General features: G+C 47.4%; 1 protein-coding gene across 2 annotated transcripts in view; it reads right to left on the reverse strand.

Annotated features, from left to right (window-relative positions):
- Positions 1–717: 717 nt before the first annotated feature.
- The window catches only part of LOC8032073 (brefeldin A-inhibited guanine nucleotide-exchange protein 1), a 73,180-nt gene continuing 46,127 nt past the window's right edge, over positions 718–27,770 (reverse strand). The window contains exons 18-27 of one of the 2 annotated variants that reach the window (XM_029981170.4): positions 24,139–24,300; positions 21,723–21,943; positions 21,155–21,308; positions 17,988–18,120; positions 15,432–15,570; positions 12,928–13,007; positions 12,278–12,411; positions 9,211–9,510; positions 6,460–6,678; positions 718–1,603 (exon numbers count right to left, since the gene is read on the reverse strand). In XM_029981170.4, coding sequence (XP_029837030.2) covers positions 1,469–1,603; positions 6,460–6,678; positions 9,211–9,510; positions 12,278–12,411; positions 12,928–13,007; positions 15,432–15,570; positions 17,988–18,120; positions 21,155–21,308; positions 21,723–21,943; positions 24,139–24,300 — 1,677 coding nt within the window. In that variant the 3' untranslated portion in view covers positions 718–1,468. Of the gene's footprint in view, positions 1,604–6,459; positions 6,679–9,210; positions 9,511–12,277; positions 12,412–12,927; positions 13,008–15,431; positions 15,571–17,987; positions 18,124–21,154; positions 21,309–21,722; positions 21,944–24,138; positions 24,301–27,770 lie in introns of both variants that reach the window. The other variant, XM_029981169.4, reaches the window with a different exon arrangement.

Genomic DNA, 27,770 nt, shown 5'->3' on the forward strand with positions numbered 1-27,770 from the left:
GTGGTGAGGGGGTAAATTTTAAATTTACTCAAAAGCAGAACAATTTTAACATTTTATGTGTTGCTTTACCTAGTTGCTCAGGGAGCTGGTATATTTAAGTGATCTGAAATAAACAAAGACTGTTTTTTAAGTAATCTGAAGAAAACAAATATTCGGAGAGGCAAGATCTCTTCGTGTGTGAAATACGAACACCCGAACACACATGACATTTTTCCACATAAGACATCTACAAAATGAGAATTTAGATCCAGCTTAGATCTTGTGCACCTCCAGACTTCAAATGTCGGTTTAAAGTTCGGGAAGCCATACAGCGAGTATGGGATGCCATCAAAACCCCACGAACAAGTCAACCTGGGATGATGGTTAACAAAATCTGCTGCCGCAGTCCTTGGAATGAGTCTTCGGTGCTGTTTGAGTGCCTAGCATGCTATTCCGCCCATGCATCAAAACTGGCCCTGAAGCGGTTGGTCGTAGAAGTTCCAACAAAGAGAATGCGGGAACACAAGTGTCGCTGCTGGAGCCTCCATTAAGCGTCAAGCTGGAGCACTATCTGCAGCAAAGAAGTGTCTGCATCGCAGCAGGCAACAGCAGGACACTTCCTGAGACATGATCAGGCGGAAATCTAGGAATCGCATTTGAGGACGCGATTAACAGATCAGTCGGAGACACATTGCAGGTACTGTAGTGCTACAAGATAACCACAACAACAAACAGAACTCCAAGTTATACTGTATATTTTATTCCCTCTACAATCTCGCATTTACACGCATGCTCCTCGAAGAAACAGGACAGTTTTCAACCACCTCCATCTTCAGCACTCAAAACGCTTCAGCATCACACACTGGAATGTTTCTCCGGGCACAAAATAAATTAGACTCCGAGAAAAATAACGGTTGCACTCAATGCGCCTCTTTTACAACGGGTGTCCCACCTCGGGGAGGGGACGGCATACTTTACGCTGGCAGATGGTCGCGGGCACGCCGCAGCTCTTTGCATAGAACCCTGCAGTCTGTCGGCCGTACCTTGGACATACGCCGGCCGTACATTGGCCGTACGGCAGCAAGCGTACCGGTCGGCCACGGTTCTCTGGTGGTGCTAACGCTCAGGCTTTTCCGCACAACAACGCCTCGCACGCCGCTACTTCCGCAACTCATCGACCTCTAGCCGATCTCTGGCCGACCCTTAGCTGACCTCTAGCCGACTTCTAGCGGGCACCGGAATGACAAGAACCACCGAAACGAACTGACTATAAACTCGACCCCAGTTCCCGGAAAACAGAAAGAGCAAACAAAAAATTATTCGAAGAGCCAGCGGCGACGCACGACGGAACAAGCGTCTGGTGAGGTTTAGGCATGTTGCGTCATTCCTTCGTTCTTCCTCGTGCCCGTGGAAAGCGGCGGGGGTGACAAGCACCCCACAAGACGCGCGACCGGTGTTTGACGTTCGGGGCTGTACGGTGCGGTGTCGACTAATGGTGAGAGACGTTGAACGCCGTGCCCACACGGAGGAAGAACTTCCGCAGCACGGCTCGAATGGCCGGCTTTTCGTCCATGCAGGTCAGCTCGCACAAGTAGGGGTAGTAGACCGAAGCGTGAGCTCGAAACTGCAACAAAAAATCGCCTGGATCAGACAGTCTGCCAAATGGAACGAAGGGGCAATAGCACCTGACAATTTTTTTAAATGAACGTCACTTGCTATCAGACTGATGTGCAGTGTGACACGTGGTGGAGGGATGGACCTTTTTTGAGTAACAAGTGACGCCAGGGGAGTTGTCTGGGAATTACAAACAAAGGGCAGCCCAACGTGTGTGTGCCTTTCAAAACACATCAACATTGCGCCGTTGTGCCGTTTTTTTGTTTTTTTTCATGCTTTGTACAGCTGATACTAAGAAAAAAAATCGTAAAAAAATAGTAATATGCACATAGGTGCTGAATATGTTGTTGAAGTAAAATGTCTAAAGACGGACAGAATTAAACAGATGCTAACAGCACACGGCATACTTCCAACTGAATTTTGATTTTGAAAATACAGGTGAAACAATAAAACATAGATGCGCTAAATACACTAAGGATATAAAGGCTACGCCCCCTATTGCATGACTTGCTCACTGCAAATATACTGAAAATCCTTATCAGAGTGCCAGCCAAGGGGTGCCAATACAGATATTGTTGACATGCGATTTGATAAGGAAGGCTTCATGAATTTTGCGCGCAATTTTATGGGCGAAGCTCCTTAGCCCTTGTCCATCCGTCCGGCGTCCGTGCTCACATCGATTGCAATGCCTCTGGGATCGGCCCACTTTAAAAAAAAAAAAAAAAATGTACGCCCGCACGGGGGTTTGAACTTAGTATCACTTGCTTAAGAGCCAGACGTCTTAACCACTACGCTACACACCAACTTCACTTCTCTTCACCAACTTTCTTTCGCAGAAGATTTTTCCCGTACCGGGGTTTCTCTCGAAAGGAAGCCCACCGAGAAGGGATTTTTGTAGTAACATATGATTTTAACAAGAATAGGAATGTTGACGAACATGCGGCGGTACTTAGTTTCATTTTAGAAAGCGCCATATCTGCCGCGACGTGGGGACGTCAACGCCCGACGTCGTGCGGCCACGATGACTGGAAGGCAGGGACCAAATATAGTTTTCCCACGGCCGTTGCTTTCAGGAGCGAAAGCTTCAGCTCACAAACAGGGTGTCTAGCAAATTATTATTGTGAAATTCCCTGACTTTTCCCCGTTTTCACTGACAATTTCAGGTGAAATTCCTTGATTACTGTAGAGGCGATTAAATATATTCCTACACAAGGCATTGAGCATTGAGTACTGTGAGGATCATTTTACACGGGCTTAATCCAACTTACGCATTCCGACATATTTGGGTTCATCCAGTTCGGAATAAACAAGCGCTTTCTTGCCGTTAACATCGTCAGTGAGGAGGCCATTTCCGGAAACCCGATGAAAACACGCCGCTCAACCACACGCTTCAATAACCGAATGGCAGTATGGCTGCCAGATGCACACTTTCGGATACTTTCGGCTGACACTGACACTGACACTGACACCCCCCAAAATGTTTTTTTAATTTTTTGCCAGGCGCTTCATTATGGTGTCGGAGGACTACCCAATTAATATTTTGCAACAGAGTAGCGTATTTTTTTAATAAAATCAAAAGACGCAACTGCTCGAAACCGAAACCGAAACCCGACGGAGGTCGGAGAAGAGGAGAGAAGAGAGTGAGTGGCGGAAGTCACGTGGCTACACCCGACCGTGTGTTTTTTTTTGTTTTTTTTTTCTCCTTCCCGGTAGCAGACGACATGCGGCGTATGGGAACTGCTCGCCGTGGGATTCTTTTGCAGTTATGTATGTTCCGCTCGTTGTTCTCTACTCCAAGATGAGTTGTTTTGTACATTGAGGAGTTGGAGATGAGTAGTGAGTGCCCGTGGTGAATTTTGATGGGCTCCAAAAAGAATACACCCAAGATGTTGCGTTAAGAGCTGGCTCACATGTCCCACGTCCGAAACAGAAGTGGCATTGTGCGAGAGTTTCCAAAGATCAACGGGATCGGGACCAATGGCTGGCTGCAATTCCTGTAGACCATTTACGGGCACCTCGGAAAGCGGACGCTACCTGATTTATATGCTCCTTGCATTTTGTGGAAAGTGATTACATTGAGTTCGCAGGTGTCAAAAAGGATATCCCATACCATCTAATTCAGCGACGTGTCGTCCACAACATTTGTTTCTTATTTTTTTTTGTGTCTTCAGTAATAATTGTAAAAAAAAGAAATGTAGACATCAAAAAATATTTAGAAAAAAAAAAAAAAGTTTCACGGGGGATTGAACCCGGCTCTACCGGGTGTGAAGGGGACGTCTTTCCCACTGAGCTACTGGGGCATATCGAAAGTGGGGTATCTTTTTCCTTAGTAATAATTCAGCCAATAAACTGTAAGTTGGAAAGTTTGCTGCCGATTTTCCTCTAGCAAAAGCACTCCCGGGTCGAAGTCGGGATGCACCATGCATTGGCGACATTCTCACCTAGTAAAGAAATCATACGCGTGCATATTCCACTCGAAGTAGACACGTCGCGCTTGACGTTTGCGCGAGCGATGTCTTCAGCCACAAGAAGGGAGCGACGGCTCGGCGACGTCTTCGTGCAAATCGGCTTGGTGGTCGGGCGTGTCGTACGGGATGAATACCAATTCTTTTGACCAGTCCCAAATTTCTCTTTTAAAGGCAGACGAAATTCGCCGGTACCGCGAACGACAGTTCTGAAATAGAGGTCCCACGCCCGTCGTCTGCTGCCATCGCCGTCCCTGCGAGTCCCACGATATGCGAAACGACGCACGCACAGAATGCTTCCGGTTGTCTGTGGAACTTTTATTTCAATCAACGTATTTGCAGCTTTTTAGAAGCCACAAAAAATGGGTTTTATATTTTTTTCTATTTTTAATATTGAGTGTGTGCTTTCAGTGACCCACGACTTTGATTAAATTTGGTGGTCGCATCGATACCTTAGAAAACGGCCCGTGACCGCGGAAAAGAGAGTGAGCGAGACTCGAACCGGCCAGTTCCTGATCGGCGGTTTTCGGGCGGAAAGAAACCGAATTTCGAGCCGCAAATTCTGTTCTGGGTAGTTGAGCTCTCGTATGTCACGTACAACTAAAAACCTCGGCGAGCATAAATACCCTGTCAGTGTCCCTTTAAGGCTTGGATTAGACTGGGGCCTGCGGCCTTTTCATTTGTTACATCTAGTAGCTCTAACTGGATCTAGCCTAGTGTCATGCCCTCAATCCAATCTAATGCTGGGACTGGATTTGTCGGCTGTTACTTTTGCATCGGGATAGCACACTCTACATCGGGTGAGCAGAGCCCGCGTTTCCCTCTAAGCAGAATTTACTGACTATATTTCTGCCCCCAAGTCCTCGAGTCTTTGCTCAGGGCACTCAATGGCGTTCCAGTTCATTTTCCCTGACTGGGCTCGCTTTTTGACAATTTCCCTGCTTTTTCCTGGTAATCAAAATTTACCTGACAATTCCCGGTTTTCCCGGTCGCTAGACACCCTGACAAAGTAACACCCGCCGCGCAAAAACGTGGTTTCGTTTCACAGCATGGCTGGTACCCGGCAAGCTAGCGTCGGAGCGCCCGCACACACCCGCGTCTATCGTTGAAAATAAAAAAAAAATAAAAAAATAAAAGACGCGAGACAACGAAAGCTTAAAACGCGAGACGGCAGGCAGGAAAATTATGCAAGACCGGATGGGCAATTGATGCAGGGTACTTTGTGTCGGGCAGCCGCTTGCGCCACATAACACACGCATGCTCAATTACGGTACTTAGCATAGTTCCGGTTTGGAAAGGCGTCCGAAATTGTTTTCTTAGCGCAGGCTTGGCGCAGATTACCCTTAACTTGGCAAAATGTAGCAGGATGTAGCAGGGTTAGCCCCTCGGCACAATTTGGCACAATTGGTGCAGCAATCACATCACTGCATGCCGCCCTGTTACGACGTCCATGCAAGTTGCTATGAAAATTTCCGTGTGGTGCCCGTTCTCAAAGCTCATAGTGCCCTGATTGAGCCCCGTTGAGTGAGCTTCTCCCCAAACACCAGTGCACCGCAGAGAAGCAACAGCCGCGGAAGCAAGCTCTGCGGGTGTTGACTGTGTGCAGTGCACCTGTGCTCGGAAAGAAGCTCACTCAACGCGGCCGCGAGAACAAAAAGTATGAATTACACGAAAACGCAGCTTGAATTAGGCGGCTTATGAATACATTAAAAACATAGCGGGACAACCAAAGTTTTGAAATATGTTTGAATTAGCCAGAAGTATGAAATATCCAAGCTTGAATTATTGCAAGCCTACTGTACCCTGCCAAGTTTTTTTTTTTTTTTTTTTGAGAGAGAGTTTTTGAATTGTAGTGATGTATCCATGCTCCACCGTTGGTTCTGGAAACTAGTAATGTTTGGTCCTCTTTTTGCATTCATCTGAAACAGCACATGTATTATGTCATCGGTGTTCAAAAGAATCGTTTCAAATACCTCATAGGAAGTTTTACGTTTGGGGCTGTTTTGGGCTATTTTTACACCTCGACATTTGGCTAGTTTTGGGGTATATCTCGCAAAAGTTTAGTTGTCTAATCCACGAGTACCTGGCGACCCCGCCACCCCCAGTAAAAGAATGAAGCGCAAAAAAAATAGGGAATAATACAGAAATTGCTTGTGTTCCACGGCTACGCACAGACGGTGCCAGCGTGTTTTGCTCGTCGTAAGAGACCACGAGGCTAGACGACATCTGTCGAGCAGCCACGATCTCACCCACTAACGAGACATCTACCGACCCAAAGATTGCGAGAATGCGCAACCTGCTAGGTTGCAATCAGATGCACGCGTCCAAATCGGCCTCTAGAAGGCCGCGCCTGGAATGCGTTCCGCGTCAACGCCGGGACGGGAGAGGAGGAGGGACTTGCCCGCTCGTCGTCGAGCCTCTGGACCCGGGTGAGGAAGAGCAGCAGCAGGCTGTCCCAGGACTCCCGGTGGCTCTCGGTGGCCAGGGACAGGTAGTACTGGAGTGCCTCCCTGCACACCCCGATGAGCCGGTCCTGCACCGTGTGCCAGGCGTCCTGGCGCCCCTCGTCCCGGTACATCCGAAACAGGATGCGCAGCACGCACGCCAGGCTCTGGGCCTCCTGCGGGGGGGCGACGGGTGGGGACGCGGGGGAGAAAGGAGGTTGCTGAATTGCAGGCGGTGAAAGAAAGACAAGAACAGGAATGCGCACAAAATTATGGGCACCTCCCGACTCGCAAACGCGTCGACCGCCTCTGTTGTCCTTCTCCGTGGCCATCCGTGCGATGGGCGCTTTTTGGGCCGGGGTTACGATCATTCCGAAACAACCGATGCACGCGCAAACGGTCGTGACACGGCGCCCTGTTCCGTAAAGGCCCACGGCGTGTAGAAAAGCACGAGGCAGAAGTTTTTCGTTACGGTGCCTGCCAAAATTTCAAGCCGGAAGTATGCCACGCGAAATCGCCCTATAAGAGAGCTTTCCCTTGAAAGAAACTGGGCCGTTGGCATATCCGATGGTCCACTCTCAGCGTATGAATCTAGGACTCAATGGCATCTCTGACAGATCGTCGAAGATGCCGACGAGAGCACGAGTTCTTGAAGTCTCAAACGTCCACACTCGAGTCGCTGCACGGGAATATGGCGGTCTTGCGGTTCTGGGAGTTTGTGTACGAGCGATTTGAGCTCGTCGTGTGAAATTAGCTTGGCATGTTCACGATCAGAAGCATAACTTCCACGTACATACTACTAGTCCATGAGATGGCACAATGCTTCACCTGACGCAGGAGGTGTCTCGTGCTGCGGGCGATGACATCGGTTACGTCACGAGATGTCTTATCACGAGGGGAGGAGGTTAGTCGTGCCTGCTACACTATCTATTGGCCACTCTGAAAAGTTGTGATGTCGTACACTTGCTGCGCTATCCGTTGGTGCGTTACGATCCACCCCGTGAAGTCGCGAGGGAAGGTGCGCTTCGTCGTTCAAGAGTCGGCTGTGCGCACCGACAGTCACCCGCTACAGAAAGCTCCCACAAATCCCACTTGGTCCAGCTGCTCGTGGTTTGGGGCCTCCTCGTGGTGCCGAGCAAAGGTATCGGGCTGAGATCGCAACATCCGGGGTTCAATCCCCGCTACCCCACTCGCTAAACCTTCCTAATTAGGACTATTTATGCTTAATTATCATTAGTATGTATTAATAATTATGGCTTAATGTGCTAATTCTTAATCTTATTACTACTGTTGTGCAAAATTTTCAAATTTTGAATGATAGTTTTGAATAACACACTATTCGATATTCACTTCAAGATGAACTGCGATATTCATATGTTTCTAAGTGTTGATCGCGGCGGGTTTCCCCTTCTAGTGCGCTTCTTACTTCATGGGCGCACTGCGGCGAAGCAACAGCCGAGGAAATGAGCTCTGCGGGCGTTGCTTCTTTGCAGTGCACAGGTGCTTTGTAAGAAGTGCACTTAACATGGTAACTTACCGTTACCATGTTAAGAGCCGCAGTCCTGGCAGGGGATCTTGTACACAATGCCTTTCTCCGTATCCGCAGGGGTGGGGTCCTTTGGCTTAGACACAATAGACACAATGCTTGCTATAGTTCGGTACGGTTTATACACAGTTCGAATACCTACAGGTTCTAAGCCGCGCCCTAAAACCTGTAGGTATTCGAACTGTGTATAAACCGTACCGAACTATAGCAAGCATTGTGTCTATTGTGTCTAAGCCAAAGGACCCCACCCCAGAGGATACGGAGAAAGGCATTGTGTACAAGATCCCCTGCCAGGACTGCGGCTCTTCGTACATTGGGGAGACCGGACGCAAGAAGATAACCAGGATGAAAGAACACCAACGTGACGTCAAGTATTCCATGAACGCCACCCGTCTCAAGACGGAGCTGGTCGACCACGCGTGGACCACAGGACACACCTTCGACTTCACAGCCGCGACGACCTTGGCGAAGGAGGATAGGTGGGGCCCACGCAAACTACTTGAGTCATGGTTCATCCGCGGAGATAAGACGGCGTAGAACCGTGGCCCCCTCCTGGAAGCTTATATGGACCTTCCCGATAAATAAGACTGCGTTGACCGAAGCTCTCTCATTCCTGTGTATGTACTGATGATGCCTCCCGCATGGGAGGCAAAACGTTTAATGAAGTTGTTTTTCTTGTTATGTGAAGTCGGTGTTCTTATTTTAATCATTTTTGCTAAGTTTGTAAGTTACGCACATCGTAAGCAGTTCTAAAATCGGCCTTCCCAAACGCATTCGCAAGTGAGAGGAGGAAAACACCGGAAAAACTTCAACTTCTCGTGTGTCCCGCAGGTTCCCAATCACCGCGAGAGTGGGCCGTTGCTATGGCGACAGCGTCTTCGCAACAGGAACAGCCAATAGGAGAGTGCGGCATGTCCTACCCCTGAGCAAAGTGTTCTTCCAATTGAAGTGCTATTCAAACACATCCGAGCCCCTTACTGACACGTACCAATGAACCAAGCACTCCCAAGCATGCACATAATTGTTTACAAGGCCTGTTCGGTTTCGACCCACTTTATGGCATCAATGACTGGGTACCTCGAGGTCGAGAAATTCGAGAACCTCTAAGGAACGCCCCGCTATCCCTCGAGATCAGTCGGGGGGAGGGGGGGATGGGGCTTACCTGTGTGAGTAGGTTGGGCTTGACGTTGCCCCGGAAGCCCGCCCTCCAGAGCAGGTTGCGCTGCTCCCCGTGGGCGTTGAAGGCCTTGGCGAAGCGGTGCGACTCCAGCAGGCAGTCCACCAGCAGGAGCAGCTGGCCCGAGCTGAGGAAGCCGTACATGCCCTGCTCCTCCTGCTGCTGGTCCAGGGACAGGGAGCGGCCCAGCTGGTGCAGCAGCAGCTGCTCCTCCCGCTGCTGCTGGCGAGAGCCCTGCTGGGACGGCTGCTGCTGAGAGGCGTGCGGGGCCGGGGCCACCTCCGCCTGCAAAGGGCACGCGTCGAAACGGGAGGTGCAACCGTTTTCGGATTTCGGGGCCAATTAATCCAAGGAATCGGTTCCGTGTCTAGACGACGAAGAACGGAAAACCGTATTTTCGTGCGTGCGCTACTTCTTATTTTATAAAACTGATTAGTCCCGGATTAATCCATGGTGCAGTCAAGGCGACAGCTGCGACACGTCACGGCAAAGTCTATGGGTGTCGGCGTCGCGTTCGCTTCTCCATTTGAAGTCGGTTGATATCACGAAGGTTGTCACAAAGCGCACAGGCACGACCGCTCGAGCAGAAAGGCCAGAGAAGCTGCACAGGCGAAGCAAACGTTTGGCGACAGACCAGTTTATCGCAAACGGTGCCCGGGATTTGTCTTGTCGTGTCCGGTCCCGCACCTCGAAGGTGCGCCATGTTTTTGAGCATGTGTAGAGTTTGAGCAGTAAAAAGCAGGAGAGAGAGGGAATCCTTTCTAAATTCTCTGTTCCTCCTTTGATGTCCCTTCCCTCCTCCCGACAACCAGCTCCCTCCATTCTGCCGAAGGGATGGGATTTCCCCTCGCGCAGGCACCTCGCGGCTGAGATTAATTCCAAATACAGTATAGACCACCTACAACGTAACCACTTATAGTGCAGGACCAGGTATAACGCGGCTTTTTTCAATTACCGGTTTGCCCCCCCACACAACTCCCTGTAATTACATATCACTTAAAATGCAGGCGCGTGAAGGGAAATACCGGTTATAGTGTGGTTTCTGGAACAGCCCGCCAACCCCGCCGGCCGACCGGCGCAGCGAGCACGCTTCCCTGTGCGATACTAGATCACTAGATAACGGCACTAGCCGCAAGCGGCACTCGCCACTCGCGGGGGCAAGGATGGCAAGGAGGTTGCTCGAAGAAGCAAGGAAAGGCAAAGAGAGGGCGGCCCGTTCCCACACATGCATCCGTCGCAACCGCAATGACTGGAACAACCGAAACAACCGTTCAAAGGGTCTGCAACCATCAGTTGCCATAGCAACGGAGCGACGCACACACGTGTCGTTCACGACGCAAGGAGTTGGAGCGAGCCCAACTTTCTCCCACTGCATTGGAAACAACCGAAACAACCGCAATGACAGACCAATCACAGGTCGGGGAGAAGTGGTCGCGCACGTTGCATGCCGATCGTGGGGTGGCTTCTTCTATCTGCAAACATGGAGTCGGTAGCGACCATCGACGTGGACGGCGTAGTGGAAGCTCATCGTTCCGCGTAGAAGCACTATCCTTGACTGTGAATTTTCGTCGTGTGTCGCTATGATAACCCAGCACGTACTAGAAGGGAAGATCCTCCTACTCGTGCGGCGATGTCATGGCGGCACTCTCAAGACAGCAGAACGCCCTTGTCGTCGTGTTTGTTTACTTTGACTACAGTGGTGCTTTCGAAGCATTTGTGTCCTCGAACATCGCCCGGGTTTCTTATTTGGCGCATTTCATGCGTGTGCTAAAGTTCAAGGTATTACTGGCGCATACCGTATAAAGGATGCGAATTTTCACGCATTTTCATCGCCGGATAAAACTGATTAGTGTTAGCAATCTTGAACGCTCTCAACGTCTATCTGATCACGAAATCATATTTCTATGTTGCTATATCGCTGCTAAGGTTACATTGTCTTTTATAATCATAGAAAAGGCGTGTAGCAAGATTTGTACTATTGGCAAAGTCGTGGATTAGAGTCGTGATCGTCCAAAACGACGCACTGCATCTTTTTCTTTTCTTTTTCATCCATTGTACCCTGCAAGCCTATCATGAAAAAAATAATAATAATAATAAAGCTTTAGGCTATAGAAAACTGTCTGTCTGTATTCTGTTACGGCATTGAGTGGCAGTGCGTCCCCTTTTTAGAGGCACCGCTGAAACAGCTGAAGGCAGCATAGAAGCGGTCGCCGTGCTGACGACCCGCTGCGCTTGTTGCTGTGGTTGCAGGTGTGTGTACGCGCGGCGCAGAGCGGTCGTTCCGGTGGCAACGGACGCAGAGATAAAGCGCTCGTTGCAGATGTCTGAACCAGCCTGAACCCCTTCAGTGATGAGGTGTTCAAATGCCTTAGCGTTGCCGAAGACCAGGTCGTCCACAACGCCGTTAAAAGGCTGTGCCAGGCAAAAGTCACTCATTTCTTTTAAAATGTGTGACACACTTGAGAGAGAAGTGTACTAGTCTGGTGAAATAAGGACTTTCCTCAGACTAAGCTTTATTTTTCATCTAACATAAAATAAATTGTTTTACAAAGGTAAGTTATCTTATGGCATGTATTTTGGCCTGAAAAATTGATGTTTTGGTTATAGCACGGTACTGCTTATAGTGTGAATTTTCGCTACTCCCGTGATATACGTTATATGTAGTCTACACAGTATGACGCAAAGTGTGTTTTAAAATCTGCAATTTAAAAAAAAAAAAAAAAAAAACTTGCGTTATATTTGTGTATGCTAACCAAAATATACAGTAACCTAAATGTGGCCCAACCTAAAATTACTCAAGCTCCGTGTAACCAAAATCTTCCTAAACCTATCCCAAGCTCGACCTAACCGAACCAAATGTAAAGAAGTTGGTTACCTAAAAGAATTAAAAAAGTGCCAAATAGTCGCATATTTTAAGTTTAAAAAAAAAGTTAGAAGAAACGCTGCTTTGGAAGAAACCAAACTAAAAGAATTCCTCGATATTGTCACTTATAATAATTTTAGAGAAATGTTACAGCAAAGGCAGTTGTAGAAGAAACAGTGGCAATCCTACCTGTGCAGCAGCAAGATTTTCGGCGTCCTCCTTGCGGCTTGTGGCCGGAAAGAAGACAATGTTGTCGATGGTCTGGATCAGCTCCAGCTGCACCACACACTTCACCTTGAGAGAGTTGAACTGCACCTCGTCCTCTGCACATCAATGGGAGTGAAACGTCCGTTAACACCCATAAGGTACCGTGGGGAGCAGGGCAACAGTGATTTTTTTGCGGAACTTCCTCACTGGTGGATGGAGAGGACGACACTGTTGGCGCAAACAAGTGATCGCCGGTTTTTCCAGCTTTTTCCCAGGTAACTGAAAAGCTGTCATCAAATCTTCTAGTGTAACACAAAGAACTTGTTCGGGAAACTAACCTAACCAACACAACTTCCTGCCCCTCAATAGCCTGTATGCGTAAAATGCGAAAAAGCACCGGTGTTACGTTCGCACTAACCGTGTCGCACAGTGCACATTTTGTTGTTGTAGAACTGCGCAGATTGCCGACACCGAACGTCGGTTCAGTATTTACACCCTGAGATGTATGAAAAGAAAACAATGGCAACAAATAACCCCAGCGGAAAAGACTAAAACTGGAGAAATAAACGACAGAGACTGCAGCAACGAAGAATGAAATGGTTGCCGAGTGTTCGCCACACGAAGCAACTCACTCGAACGATGTTCGGGATCGTCAGAGGCTTGGACGTTTTCGTGGTTGCCGCCCTCTTTGCTCGGTGTCCATGTGAGGAGCCTAAAGGAGAAATGATGCGAGCAATTGAACGAAAAAATGCAAGTACAAGGATAGGCACTTCAAATAAAACAACTTAGAATCAATTGGGTACACAATCGAAGAATACTGCTCCCACCTTGTCCACAAAAATAGCTGTCATTAAATGCAACTCTATTAACTCGGATATATCTTGAGTACTACAAGATAAACAAACCCAATGTCTCTGATTCCTCTAAAACATTTCTGGGCAAACTTTACTTGTCTTGAGCACCCACTAGAATAATTCGTATTCAGTATTCTATTTTCCGGTTCTACAAGTGGCACTTTTACATAAGTCATACCCAACTATGAATGGCTGCTATCAGAAAAAAGTTGGTATATAAGTCCCACCAATATACCGTGTTTCCACGATTTTAACGCGCACCTTTTTTCGCCGAAATCGGTGCCCAAAAGTACATGCGCGTTAAAATCAAAACCAAAAACCGAAACTCAAAAAGAAAAACGCAATACTCAGTATAAGGTGGCTAGCCCCATCTCCATCGTGACTGTTTGTTTGCATTCGCCCTTTTGGTAGCCGTATCATGCGCATTCTCTCGCGTCTACGAACTGGTGTCTGCAATTTTAAGATGGAAAAACAAAGAAAATTACACTAGGAGGCTTTACTTAAACAAAAGACCATCACGCTGGCGGGAAAAGATAACGGAGCAGCGCTGCATGGTCTCGCAATCCCAGAGACCTAACAAACTCGCAAAGTTGCTTGGAAGACAACCTTTCAGAGGCAACGGCCGCACACTCGAACAAGTGCAAGAAGCGTGGCACCTGAAACGGTTTAGACGAAAGCATGGATCACCTCTGTGGACAGCGAGGAACCATCGTCGGACTCCGACAACGGCGACTAGTGCAGGGCATTTATTTTTGCAATGGCGTATGTTCCATAAAATCTGTTCTATGAGATATTGTGTTCAACCTTCATTGCTTTCCCTGCACGGTAGAATAGGCGGCAATTTACTTTTTGAGTACTATCTGGGAGCTAAATCTGCCTGAACGTTAGAATCGTGCAAACATGGTAGCTATACGATCGGCACAGCCCAACTGCATTGAAAAGTCTGCATACATGCATTACGATTGCAGTAGATGTGCATGAGAAAGCAAGTTTCAATGTTTTCATCAACAAATTAAAACAGAAATATAACCCCCAATGCTGCATACCTCTAGAAAAAAAAAAATATAAGTCACACCTTAGCGAAGACGCACCGATGGATATTCTTGAAAAAAAAATGTGACTTATACACTGGAAAATACAAAACTCCATTTCTTAGGGTTCACTACCTGTAAATGTACTGTCAATGTCAAGCAAGAAGTTAACACCACTGTTACCAGAGCACAGTGCTGCTGGGCTTAGCTTCCCAGTAAGCCTGGCCCATATTCAATAACTCATTCGCCACTCTCTTCTACAAAGCAGCAGTTCAATTTCTCCAATTCTACCGAATTTGGTCGCATCCTCAGAAATCGGGAGAGGCTAGGTTCCCAAAGCGGGGTCATAAACCGTTTGCGTGGGCACCTCCCGGCCACGAGGCGCCGGGGAGCACAACGGAGCATTTTTTCGCTAGAAAGGTGACAACTCTCCTCCCCCCCCCCCCCCCAACCAGAAGACAGCTTTAAAACGTTTTGTTTCTCGTTAATTCAGCGATGCCATCCAGTGGTAGAGAGAGGTCTTACTAAGAATGAATGTAACTCCCTTAAGGGGGGAGGCTGGTCTTTAACTTTTTGTTTTTTATTTTTCATTTATCGTGCTGAAATTTAGTATACTGATGTATTTCTCGGTGGCGATTTCAAATATGCAATTAGTTTTCAGATAGCTTTACCAGATCTTGAGTTACCAATAAATTTGTCATTTTAATTAGGTCCTCTTTACGGGTCGTTAGCGTAAGTGTTTTCAGAATATATCAAAAATGTTTATAAAATTGCATTCATCAAGACATGTTTTGTGCGGTGATGCTATTTTTGTTGCTTTATATATCATACAATAATTTTAATTAATTAGTCTCAAAAAGATATAGCTTCCCGTTTTATGCAACTTGATTGCAAATGTTTTTTACCGATGTAATATCATTAAATCAGTCTTAAAATAGCATCACCGCACAAAACATGCCTTGGTGAATGAAATTCTATAAAAATTTCTGATATATTTTGACCAATTTTATGGTAACGACCCGTAAGGAGGACCTAATTAAAATTCCAAATTTATTAATAACTCAAGATCTAGTAGAGCTATCTGAAAACAAATTGCATATTTGAAATCACCACTGAGAAATACATCAGTATACTAAATTTCAGCACCATAAATGAAAAATAAAAAAACAAAAGTTAAAGACCAGCCTCCCCCCTTAAATGAAGACCAACCGTCGCACATGAACCGCCCGCGTTCCAGAGGCCGACACTCACATCTCGGGCAGGGTGGTCTTAAAGATGTCCAGCATGCACTGGCAGGTCTTGTCCCACGTCTCGGTGCTGAACTTGGTCCCGTTGGAGATCACCAGGTTCTCCAGGCAGTTGGTGCCCGAACGCGCCAGCTGCTTGTTGTCTGCGACCAGATGCGCACACGCCGACCCCAATGTCAAGCAAACTTCCCTTCCTTCTTCCGCATCGTGCATTTCGAGTTGCATTAAATAGCACCAGGCACCCGCAATCAATTAATACATTTTTTTTAGTGCAAAACTTTACAATGCGGTATCAAGACTCCACCCACACACTTTATTGCTGCAGTCACACATTTGCCGATAAAAGTGAAGAAAAAAGGCTCGAGGTACACCTAAGCATTTCTCATGAGTTGTGAATGCGAAAGCAAGAATGTCGTTCTTCGCGCCGCGGCCGCTTCTGATCCCCTTGGCACCAAGGCCGCTTTTGAACCCCTCGGTTCTGCTCCGGCACGGGCACGCAGTGCCATGGGGTGGCGCTAACTGAAACCAACGCACGTCGGTTTCATATCATTGCCGTTTTGCGTGCTTTTTGCATGGTTTCAAAGGTGGGGTGCCTCAGATCGCAGCTTCGGTAATTTATCTGCCGTTTGGCGCAGCTGATGACAATGGCTCACTCCATGTGACGGTTAATGCTTTCACATTAAAAATTGAGCAGTCCTATGTTAGTTCGCAGTACAGTCAGGGCGACAGCTGTGACAGGCGACAGCAAAGTCGTTCGGAATCGGTGTCGTGTTCATGCACTGTGGGGTGCGTGAACAAAAGCACTCAAAAACAAAATAGACATCTGGCCATTTCGTTCCAAACACTTTTGTTTCTTAGCTTTTGTTTCGGAGCGCATGAAAGCGCGCCTCCCGGCAACAGAGTTCTTGGCACTGACAGTGCTACAACGAAATTTTGTTACCAGTTATTTCTTCGTATTTTTCCAAACAACACGTACAGTGATCATCGTATACTACTAAATATCTATGTACGCAGCGGTTTTTTAACGCCTTGGCACAGCTATGCAGTAATGCCTCATAGCTGTGGTTTTGGCAAAGAAACAAAAAAGTTATGCTAATCATGAAGTTCGGTAAAATCTATTTGTAGTAAAGACCGATGTAAGCAAAAACAGAAAAAATGCGCAGCAAATTGCTGGGCAATTGTGTTGCACCTGAAACGGGTGGTTTCCATATGATTCCTCTGGGATTGACGTCTACGCTCTCGGCGTTCTTTGTCGGTTAGTTTGGCGACCGGCTTAACGCATGGCACGTACGCTCAAAGACAATTCCCGGAATCGAGCTACTGGCGCCAACCTGTGTTTTAAACCCCTTTCACTCTTCCAGAGCCCTCCAAAGCTGCAGACGTTTCTCCGACGACATCCAACCGCCGTCTGGCGGGCGGGCGGCGGCACACGAGTGGTTGCGCAAACACAAGCCAATCGGCGTCGAGCTAAGGGGTGTGACATCATTACCTGGCTCAGCCAATCAGCATCGAGTTAACCGGCAGCTTCGCTTTTCGACTTCGCAAATTTCTAGACCCCTTCAATGAGACGAAGCACATTTCACATGAACATAGTTAAGCAAAGTTGCCACATGCTCGTAATACTCGAGCAGTAGTGACACTGACCTAGCGAAGACTTTTTTACCAAGAAATTGACCTCCTCGTAAAGAGGCCCTACTGCACAAACTCAATACAAACGTAGCACTAAAGGGGAAAGAATGTGACCTGCTCGGACAACTACCCCACTGCGCAGCTGTTGTTCTTACGCAGCAAAGGGGACAGAGGCCAGAGGGAATGGCTAGCGCACCGCCTACCCTTCCCCACCTCCACGCGGCATAACGCCATTAATCACACATGCGTCGATGTCTGATCGACAGCTGCACTCCGTTGCCAACTCTCTCCCCTGTGGCCTTGCTAGGGTGCGACCAACACCAACACGAGCAATGCAAGGTTCCCATATGGACCCTTTTTGTGTTTAAGAAGCGTGGGCCTTCTCTTGTGCCCTAAGCCCCTTCCAGTCCCTCCGCTTGCGTTGAGCGTTCCAAGCTTGTTTATGCCACAATTTCCAGGACATTCCACCGCTACAGAAATGCCGAAGTTAGAGATTCGGCAAGGTCCTTCTGCTGCATTCTTAAACGTATTTAAGGTGATCGGTTGTCTCGTAGGAGTATCCAAAACTGTCCATCAAATCTCTTGCCAACCGATCCTCTAGCTTAGCACGAATAGAGTTGAGTTGAATTGAGATGAAGTCTTGAGGCATAGAGAAAGGGGATGCCAAGAGAAATGTGGGCCTCGCCTAAAAGGCAAGACAGTAGATTTGGTGGTGAAATATTTTCACGGACACTGCAAAGAGCGGTGTTACGGTGGGGATTGTTTCCACACTCATTCGATCGAAAGGGGCCGTAAAATGCAACATCGCCCCCTTCTTTATAAAAAAAGGGTCCATAAAGTCACTGCTTTCCCAAAACACTCGAATCCACCTAGAATGAAAACGCCCAGCAATGGGGCCTCCTCAGCGCACACGTGGAGTTCAGACGCTCACCTTGCTGGACGCACCAGTGAAGCTGGACGAAGAGGTCGTCGAGCAGCAGGTTTCCCAGCACGTCGTAGTACTGGGTGAAGACGTCCACGATGGCGTACAGGGCGTGGTTGCAGGTGGTGGTCATCCACTCCGCCTTCTGGGAGCAACAGACAGGGAGGAGGGGGTGGGAGGGGGAGGGGCAAGACCACAGTCCTCGAGACACTTCCTTCTCAGGCGGCAGAGAAGGGACGTGGCGGAGACATACCCCGTGCATTCCAATTCCTTAGGTTGACGCTGAATGCCGAGAAAACATTTTTAACACAAAACGGTTTTATCGGCCGAATTTCATGAGAACACTGCCATGGAAGACCATCCCAAAGGACTGTGACATCACCATGACATTATGACATAACCATGGGAGTCCCTGGGATGTCATTATGTCATGTCATTATGATGTTACATGACATTGTGTCATGACTCACACAACATTGTCTTGATGTTACATGACATCATGTCACCCTGATATCATCGTCATATCGTCATCATGACACCCTGTCTCGAGACGTCACAGTGTCGTGTAACGTCACGAGGTCGTGTGACTCTGTGACAAACCATGGCACCATAACGTCATACAGCGATGTCACGTGACACCACGGCGGCATGTGATGCTGTCAAAGTGTCTCACAACATACTATTGCGAAATTTTATTTCTTTTATTTTCGGGGGAAGTTTGTTTTGTAACATCTGTGCTAAGGCACTTAAAGAAATAGTTATCTGGAAGTTCAGTCTCCCTTTAAAGAACTGACCCTTCGCAAATGACATGGACTTGCAAGTAGAGGATGTCTGATCACAAGGCAACCTGGACAGTGGACTGAAAAAGCTGATCACCACCCACACCATGGTTCAAGCGCAGATAAGCTCACGCCACTGCAGAGTTATACTCCGGTCACAATTAAACCGAGACTAGAAGTTCTGCCTTCAGCACAAGCTTGCTGGCTTCCATAGTGCTTTGGTTGCGCGTGCCGGCGCATTCACACTTGTGTTAGCCAGGGCAGAAAGCTCGTGCTGAAGGCGGAGCTTCTACTCAGTTTAAGGGTGAATGAAGTATAGTGGCACCTATTGCATCTTCAGTCTTAGCTGTCATCTATGCTTTGTCACCAGTAACATCTTCCTTTCAATAGCAACAATTCGCTTTCCCGACTTACCGCAGGAATGACAGCCCGTCTGTCCTTCCACAACGCTTCTCATAACTTGCGACCAAAAAAAAAAGGTTACATAACTTGCCGTCACAAAGTAATGCGACCTCCTGCTGTCACGTAACTTGCGACTGCAAAAAGGTTACGGGACTAAGGCAAAAACTTAAAACCACAAACCAAATTCAAGAAACTGAATCGACTGGTACTTTGCTCGCGAGGGACCACGGAAAGGTACTGCCAAGCAATGCGTCACATCTTGAATACTCCAGAAACATAATTGCAATGAGCTATACTCTAAATATACTACCGTAATATCCCGAGTCATCGCCCATCCCCGAGCCATCGCCCACCCCATTTTTTGGGCCAATATCGATTTCCGAAAAAACACCGAGTCATCGCCCACCCCTTCAAATACCCCAGCGCGGACTCAGCGATCCGTGAACACTCATGCCACCCGAATGACGCGGCCGCGGACCTTACAGTTGGAGGACGTCCGTGACAAAGTAAAACGAAGGAGGGAAAGACACTTCTTTTTGTTTACGCATTTCCTCCGTGAGCGACCCCGAAGTGGTTGTGTATCCGTGCGAAAAGAAAACGATGGAGATAACAAAATAAGAGTTTGTTAATGTAACCGCGGAGTGTTAGGTCAGTCTGTCTCCGCCGAAGTAAGGTCACCGCGAACCCGCTCCTTCTTCCCGCCCGTCGCGACCGCGGTTGTGCAATATTTTAGGCAAAGCCAACGCGTAAATAAAGCTTTGCTGGAACGTAGACGTTTGCAGAGCGTCCCAACCGTGCATTGATAGCCCGCCGTGCACCGACGCACGTATGTACGCACCAAACAAGAAAGTTGCGCAAGAGCTTGTAATTGACAAGGCGCCCGACTTGGCCCGACGCCAAAGTATTTGCCAACACGACCGCCGGCTTTCCCGCTTTCCCAGCATTGCTCTTGGTCGCTTCTTTGGTCTGCTCGCTCGCTCGCTCGCTCGCTCGTTGAGCCTGGTTGGTTTTTCCATTTTCTTGTAGACTTTTCTTTCTTTTTTTTTTTTTTACTAACTAGGGGAACATAGTGGTGACATTCTTTCGCGGAACAAACGTTCGCGCTATATGCAGATCGGCGGTGTTTCTAGCGCGTATGCAAGCAACGGACTTCGCTATAGTAAAATATTCTTTATTGAGCATTTTTTTCTATAAAACAATGAAACTAAATCGAGTTTTGAGTTTGATGTATCTCTTGTGCATCAGCGCTAGATACGCAGAGAAAAATAGGCGTTTTTTTCCGCTTTTTTTCAATTGTTTGTGCTCACCCACCGAGACATGGCCCACCCCACTTTTTTATGAATTTCAGGCGGTAGGGGGGTGGGCGATGACTCGGGATATTACGGTACTTGAAGTGCAAGCTGAAACATAAAACGAGTACTTTTTGACCACTAGCGCAGAGGGCCGGGATCCTCTTCCTCCCATCTAACTTCACCACGGCAGCCATTTTCCCGTCCATGTCGCGCGACTGTTCGTGCGGACAACGACGACATCAGGCAATACACCTCCGTCCCAGGTGAATATCGGTCCACTCGCAGCTGGACCACAAAACCGGTCTTAGCTCGAGAGTCTAGATTTAAGAGAGGGAACAGCTTAAACCAATGATATTGTTTGCAACTTAGTGGCGGGTGCCTCCCACACCGATCGGTCGCAAGTGCACATGCGTCGCATTGTCGCGCGGCAAGGAGGAAAGCGGGCAGATAGTTTGCAGACGATCTTTGCTTTCGTCACCTCCTCGCCGCTCGTATTGTAAACGCGGCCCAAAACATGTGACCCCGATTGAGCAGCTGGAAACTGCTCAATCGAGGGCCAGCTGGAACCAGTTCCAGGATCCAGTTTCATAGGTGGACCGATTTTCACCCAAGATCCCCACCTTTCCTCGAGTCATTCACCCAAAAGGTCCTGGCCCCACGCCCCCCCACCCTCGGGGGCAGTGCGGAAGGCAGGGCGACCCACCTCGTTGTGCCGCTCGGGTAGCTTCATGTTGTCGAAGATGCGGAAGATGATCTGGAACAGGTCCTGCCACCAGTGGGGCCGGAACGAGGCCCCGTATGTCTTCACCACCTCGAACATCACCGTCAGGGCACGTGTCCGGATGTCCAGCTTGCACCTGTGGGACGGCGGGAGGGCTACGGCCGGCTGCTCGGCTAGACTCCTTCCCGTTGGCTTTGGCTAAGTCAAGTCACATGACACTGTTACGTGACACATGACGCAATGTCACGTGACACTGCGACATCATGATGTCACATGACCTGACATCAAGTTGTTGGATGACATTATGGCATGACATTGTGGTGTCAGCTTATCCCACGACATCACATTGTCACGAGACACCACGATGACACGCGACAGTGACGTCAGAGGGCCTATAAATGCTACGTATTTAGAGCACCTTTGAGATGTACCAAAGAGATAGTTAGTTCTTCGTAGCCTGGCTACAATTTATCCAATCACAACTGTTCCCACACCCACCCCGACACCTCGACTCCCTCCAGCGGTCAAGGTGGTCGCGGTGTGCGCTTACCTGTTGACAATGCAGGAGAGCTCGAAAAGGATGGGGAACCAGCCGCGCACCCAGACCCGGTCCTCCTCGGGCACCGTCTGATCCTCCATGTTGTGGTCCCGGAACGTCTGGGGCTGCTCCGCCACATACTTGGCGCAATGCCGGATCAGCCGGATCGACTCCATCGACGTGTCCGGGAAGCAGGCGTTGCACGCAAACTCTGACAGGCACTTGACCGCGTCCTGCAACAACAGAAGGGCGGTCGCAGGCAATATCACACGGCTCTCGAATTTTATCACGCTAAACGTACAGCGAGATTCATCACTCTTTGGCAAGGAACAGCGATAAAAAAATTCACAAAACACTCGCGGGAACTCTCGCACTTCAAATATAAGACATTTTTTCTTTAAATAATTAATCGATTTGTACTTTCTAAAATTTAAGTACATATATGTTGCTATGTCACATGGAACAAGCTCACTGAAATGAACTGAATCTCATAGATCAAACATGAGAAGTGGATGTGTGAAAGTAGAGTGCACAGTAGCTCCTCCCCTTGAGTAAAGCAAGTGCACACATTCCTGGAACGCACTTGAAGTAGGATAGAATTACCCAAAATATACTTTAACTATAACTGTGTGCCTGAAGTACACTCTAATACTCGAAGGTAAAGATCTTCGACAGAACTCTGCCTGGTTGGGTGAAAATAGCCACCCCTGAAAAAGGAGTCAAGTAAGCTTCGAAACGTCGGGACTACTTTTTACGGATTTGTGGTTAGAGAATTATTTTTTTAATTTACTCTAATACTCGGGGCACTCCTACTACCCTAACACTTGGAGTACTCTTTAGCGTTTGCAGTGTACTCTAGTACTAAAAAAATCACTTTAGTAGTACTAGGATATTACTACAGCACTTGGGAGTAATCACTAGTATGTGAGCTACTCTCTAGTAGTACTGGAGTACTACTCTAGCACTTGGAGTACACTCAGTACCTGAGGTACTCTCTAGTAATCCTGAGGAAGTACTGGCGTGCTGCTCCAGTACTCGACATACTCTCTAGTAATCCTGGGATACTACTGGTGTATTGCTCTAGTACAGTACTCAAGGTACTCTCTAATAATCCTGGAGTACCACTGGTACTCCAGGATAGCTCTAGTACTTAAAGTATTCTGTAGTAGTACTGGAGTACTACTCTAGCACTTCAAATACACTCTAGTAGTAAAAGTATTAGTAGTACTCTGGTAGTACTGTGGTACTATTCTACCAATACTGGTCTGCTGCTCTGGCCCTTGGGGTACACTCAGTACTCTAGGTACACTGGAGTAATCCTAAGGCACTACTGGTACACAGCTCTAGTACTCGAGCTACTCTCTGGTAATCCTGGAGTACCACTGGTGTACTGCTCGACTACCTCAGTTACTCTCTAACAATCATGGGGTACTACTCTAGCACTTCGAGTACACTCTGGTACCAGAAGTACTACAGTCGCTGACCGATTTTTTGAAAGCCGATAATTCGGACTTGCTCGATATTTCGGTCCTAAAAGAGGAACCGTGACCTACCCGATAAATTAGTGCATGTTCACGACCAATGTTTCGGACAGCTCGAAGTCCAAAAGTTTGATTTTTTCTGACAAAATCATTGCGAGCGATCAGCGGAAAACACCACCGAGAGGTCGCCATTTTAGGTTCTATGCTGGGTGCACGTGGATTGGCTTGGTTTGGCAGTGCTACTTAGCACTGCTAAGTCCAACCGCTAGGTGACGGCATGCTATGACTTTTTCCTTTCTCTAGCTGCATGTCATTGGCATCATCATTGTTACCATCTTGCTTTGTTGATTCGCCATTCTGCAGTCGTGGACTTGCGCCTTTCATCTCGTCTCAGTGAATTGAGGTTTCGGAGTACCCTGGCTTAGACGTCATGCCCCATCTGTTCTTCCGCCGCCGCAAAGTGTGGCTAAGAAGCGCGGAAAGTAGTCAACCATAACACTAGAAAAGAAGACAACGATTCTTAAGCTAATAGAAAGTGTCCGACTGCAAGCGGAGGCATAACCTGAAGCAAGGCACTATTGACGACTAATAAAGGCAAGTTTTTTTATTCGGCCAATTTTTTAGACTGTTTCATTACTCGGACACTATTTCGTAGTGCGAAGTCCGAAAAATCGGTCGGCGACTGTACTCTAGTAGTATCGTGGTACTGTTCTAGCAGTACTGGTCCGTTGCTCTAGCCTTTGGTGGTTACTTAGTATCTAGGCACTCTGTAGTAATCCTTACGTACTACTGCTGTACCACTCTAGTACTCGAGCTGCTCTCTAGTAATCCTGAGGTACCATCGGTGTACTGCTCTAGCACTCAAGGTACCGCTCTAGTAGCAGCTGGGTACTGCTCTAGCACTGGAAGTACCAATGCTGCAGCCAGAGATGGACCCAAACCCTCACCTGAAAGGAGTCCACGAGGGCAAGGAAGTGCCGTCCGTAGGTCTGGGTGACGATGCGCCCCGTTGTCTGGAAAGCGAGCTCCACAATGCCCTCGTCCCGGTCCGAGGCCGCCAGGTGGAACACGCTGAAGATGTTCTTCCAGCCAGACTTGATGTTGGCCGCCTGAAACACAAGACGTGCTGACCACTTTGGGCTGGCGCTTCGCCTTCGGCTTGGCTTCTGTCTCGCAAAACTTGCTCCGAGGTAAGCCGCCCGAAACCGAGTGGTCTCAGATTAAAAGCACCTGAAATCAAACTTCTGCCTGCAACAGAGAACGTGCCGATCGATCTGTGCTCATGCACTTCAACGTCGGCTCGACGTCGGCCTAAGTCAGTGCACTCCAGCCTGGTTTGCTATGCGTCGTCCGCACCACGGGCCTCGCAGACTCTGAAGAGCCTGAACCAGCAGAAATGCCGGCCTAAACTTCATACAGCATTAAAAACAAGGCAAGCAAAACATACTACAATATAAAATAGCCCAAAGCCAGGAGTAAGAAAAACAAAATATTCAGGAGTGGAAAGAATGAAAAGAAAGGGGACATATGACACTTCAAACTTGGCAACTGCATTTATTTAGTTACCCACCTAACGCTACATCCTCTTTCTCAATGTCGCCAAAACCAATACAAAGGAACATCATACTCTAATACACTCGTACGAACCACTTGCAACACTCGTATGAAACCCTTGCACACCCAACTGGGACGTATGCAAGTACTACGATGTCGTTGTATAGGTTGTTGACAACATTCTAAAGGAGGACATACATATATACGGAGACCAAATCAATGCGGTTGCCGACTTTAGGGTGTAGTCAGTCTCTCTTTTACAGCCCCTTCCGATTTTGAATCCTTCATTTTTCTTTGCGCAATCTCGGACCAATTCCCACCATGGTAAGCTTACGCCAGCTCCTTGCACTTTAACCATTATTTCGCGAAGCAAAACTACCGTATTTTGCAAACTACAGGCTAGGAACTATACATGTTTAAAAGATTATATTCTATGCTGTGCAAACTACATAAAGGTGCGAGATACCGTGAAATCTTGAGCGAGCAACCACTCTAAATTTTGAGGTAATCATGTAAAACGTTGGGATGGGCACTCCCTAGGTCAACAATATGTACAGATATGTCCTTTGTGTCCTTCCTAATGTTACAAATTTGTTGTGGAATAGGCAGATGCTCAGTATTTAACGACATACACCTTTCCATAAAACGCTCCTAGGCTGCCCCCCCTATCAGCTAAGAATTTTCTGCCACTCTCTTGGACTGTTAAGGCTCGTTCACACTCTTGCAACCGAGTACGACCGAGAGAGACGAGACCGGTTTTTAAGCCTTTTGCGACTTCTTAGGACCGGGTGCTCTGCAGCGGAGCTGTCCTAAGAGATTGCAAGAGGCTTAAAAACCGGTCTGGTCTCTCTCGGTCGTTCTCGGTTGCAAGAGTGTGAACGGGCCTTTAAACCTGCTCAGCGCAATTCTCCACCAATGTTTTGAGGTTTTGCATTGAAAGCTTTCTGGCCTCTCTTCAAAGCTTTCATTTGATTTTTTTTTGTCCATGCTGGATTCCCTTTTTGTGTTGTCCTTCTTGTAAGAACTAAGGCTGGTAAGTGCATGCCATTTATACCTTTCTGCTTGACATTCACAGGAAACAAGGAAAGGAAAGAATGTCAAATGGCCTTTGAAACGATTTTGCAAACAATGACAACTGTTCTCCCCATTCCCAGAGATATTCCGTGTAGAGTCCTCCTTAGTCATCACCAAAAATAGCTGTTTGGATTGGAAGGGAAATAAACCAGTCGCACTCGTTTCTTTGCCTTGGTGCTGGTGTTGGGAAAAAAGGAAACTCGTCCCAAAACATGAGCCGAAACGAGGTCCTCTTGGATTTTGTCCAATCGTCGAGATGTGACTGTCGTCAACACTGCTGTGCTGTGTTATTAATGCAAAAGCATTCATTGTCCCATGGAGCGAAGCCGGCGTTGTCTGTAACCGTCTGTAGCAGAAAAACGGTACCTAAATTTCCATTCCCAATAGAACACACAAAAAAAAACACAGCAAGGAAGATGCCTTGTCACACAAGCCGGGGGTGTGCTCAAGGTCAAAGCGGATCCACTTTGGAAATAAAACAAAAAGAAAAGCACAGCAACGCAATGCTTCGTCACAGAAGCTGTCGTAAAGCCGGCGGGGTTCGCCGCGCCTGCACAGTGGGCGAGCGCGATGTCACCGCCGCAGCGCCGTGTGCGATAGGAGGACGTGGCGCACTGCTTGTAGGAATGCACTGCATGTAAAAATGCTTTTGCATTTTTACACATAAGCAGGCTCAAGTGCCTCTGCAGAATATGCATGACTTTCGGCTATCTTGTTTATAATTATTTTCGACAGCTAAGGGCAGCACCATCAAAACTCATCGTAAAATAAAACAAACATCCCAGTCGCATTTGTTCTGTCGTGCGCGTACCCAAGAAAAACAGTTCACAGTTAGTTTTTCAAATGTGGTACAATGCTTTCTCAATGTTCCTGGGAAAAATATATATACCATAAAATGAGAGAAAAAAAAAAAAAAACAGCAGGAAAAGGCAAGAATTTAGCCGTTAGCAGGGACACCGGTGAGACACTAGCCTTAAGCCCAGTGAACGGGATTAAAAAGGGTTCTCTTGTACCTGGGGATGAGTGATGCTTGGAAAGGTGTATACACAGATTTGTTTTTCAAGATCACTCATTATCACCGCGATTGTCGTCCAGAGCAGTTGTCAAGATCAAGCTGTCTGGCTGTTTCCCGCTCGGCACTACTTAGAAAAGGGCTGAAACTGTCAGAGCGCTACATTTTACCTAAAATATAAGCCTAAGCCCCCCCCCCCAAATGGCATGTGAGGCAGGTGCACAAAAATGGACAACATGAATCAACCCTGATACTCACTGCTTGCTTTCGTAAATCCTTACTACAGGTGAATACAGTGATGTCTCGTTAAGGGGGGACATGGGCCCGAGTTTCAAAATTTTTTGAAAAAAAGTCAGTTTTAAATTTTGAGGTTTTCGGTTTTAGAAACTAATTATACACCCTTAGACTAAATTTCATAACCATGTGCCAAATAGTTACGTTGATATAAAATATTTTCAACACATTGTGAGGCAGTAGCAAAGTAAAGGAGTTCAATGTTTGAATGCATTTTTCTCAGTTCCACTTTTTGCTGCAAATTTCATATGAAGGAATCTTTTCTTTGAAGGTAAAAGTATCCCAATACCACAATCAAGATGTTTCTGAACTGAAATTTACTGGGGAATCGGGCTATCTACTTTATTTTGTTTTACATTAAAGTCCTCATTGAGAAAAAACTATGTTTTCAAAAATTGACATAGGACAGATATGCAAATTGACATAGGACAGATACGCATCTCCTATTTTGAGGTAATCACTCTTCCTGAAATACTTACATTTGAGTTATAAAAACTAGATAGCCCCAAATCCCACATCCCCCACTTTATATTCAAGCAGTTAAAATGGTGCTTAATAGCTTCATTTGCATATCATAGATTTCTTAACGAAGAGTGACGTGTCTTCTTATGCAGGTATGTAAAGTTGTCCTAGAGAGCTGAAAGT

Source organism: Ixodes scapularis, unplaced genomic scaffold (assembly GCF_016920785.2).
Source record: "Ixodes scapularis isolate PalLabHiFi unplaced genomic scaffold, ASM1692078v2 PGA_scaffold8__174_contigs__length_109621045, whole genome shotgun sequence".
NCBI classification, from domain to species: domain Eukaryota; kingdom Metazoa; phylum Arthropoda; class Arachnida; order Ixodida; family Ixodidae; genus Ixodes; species Ixodes scapularis.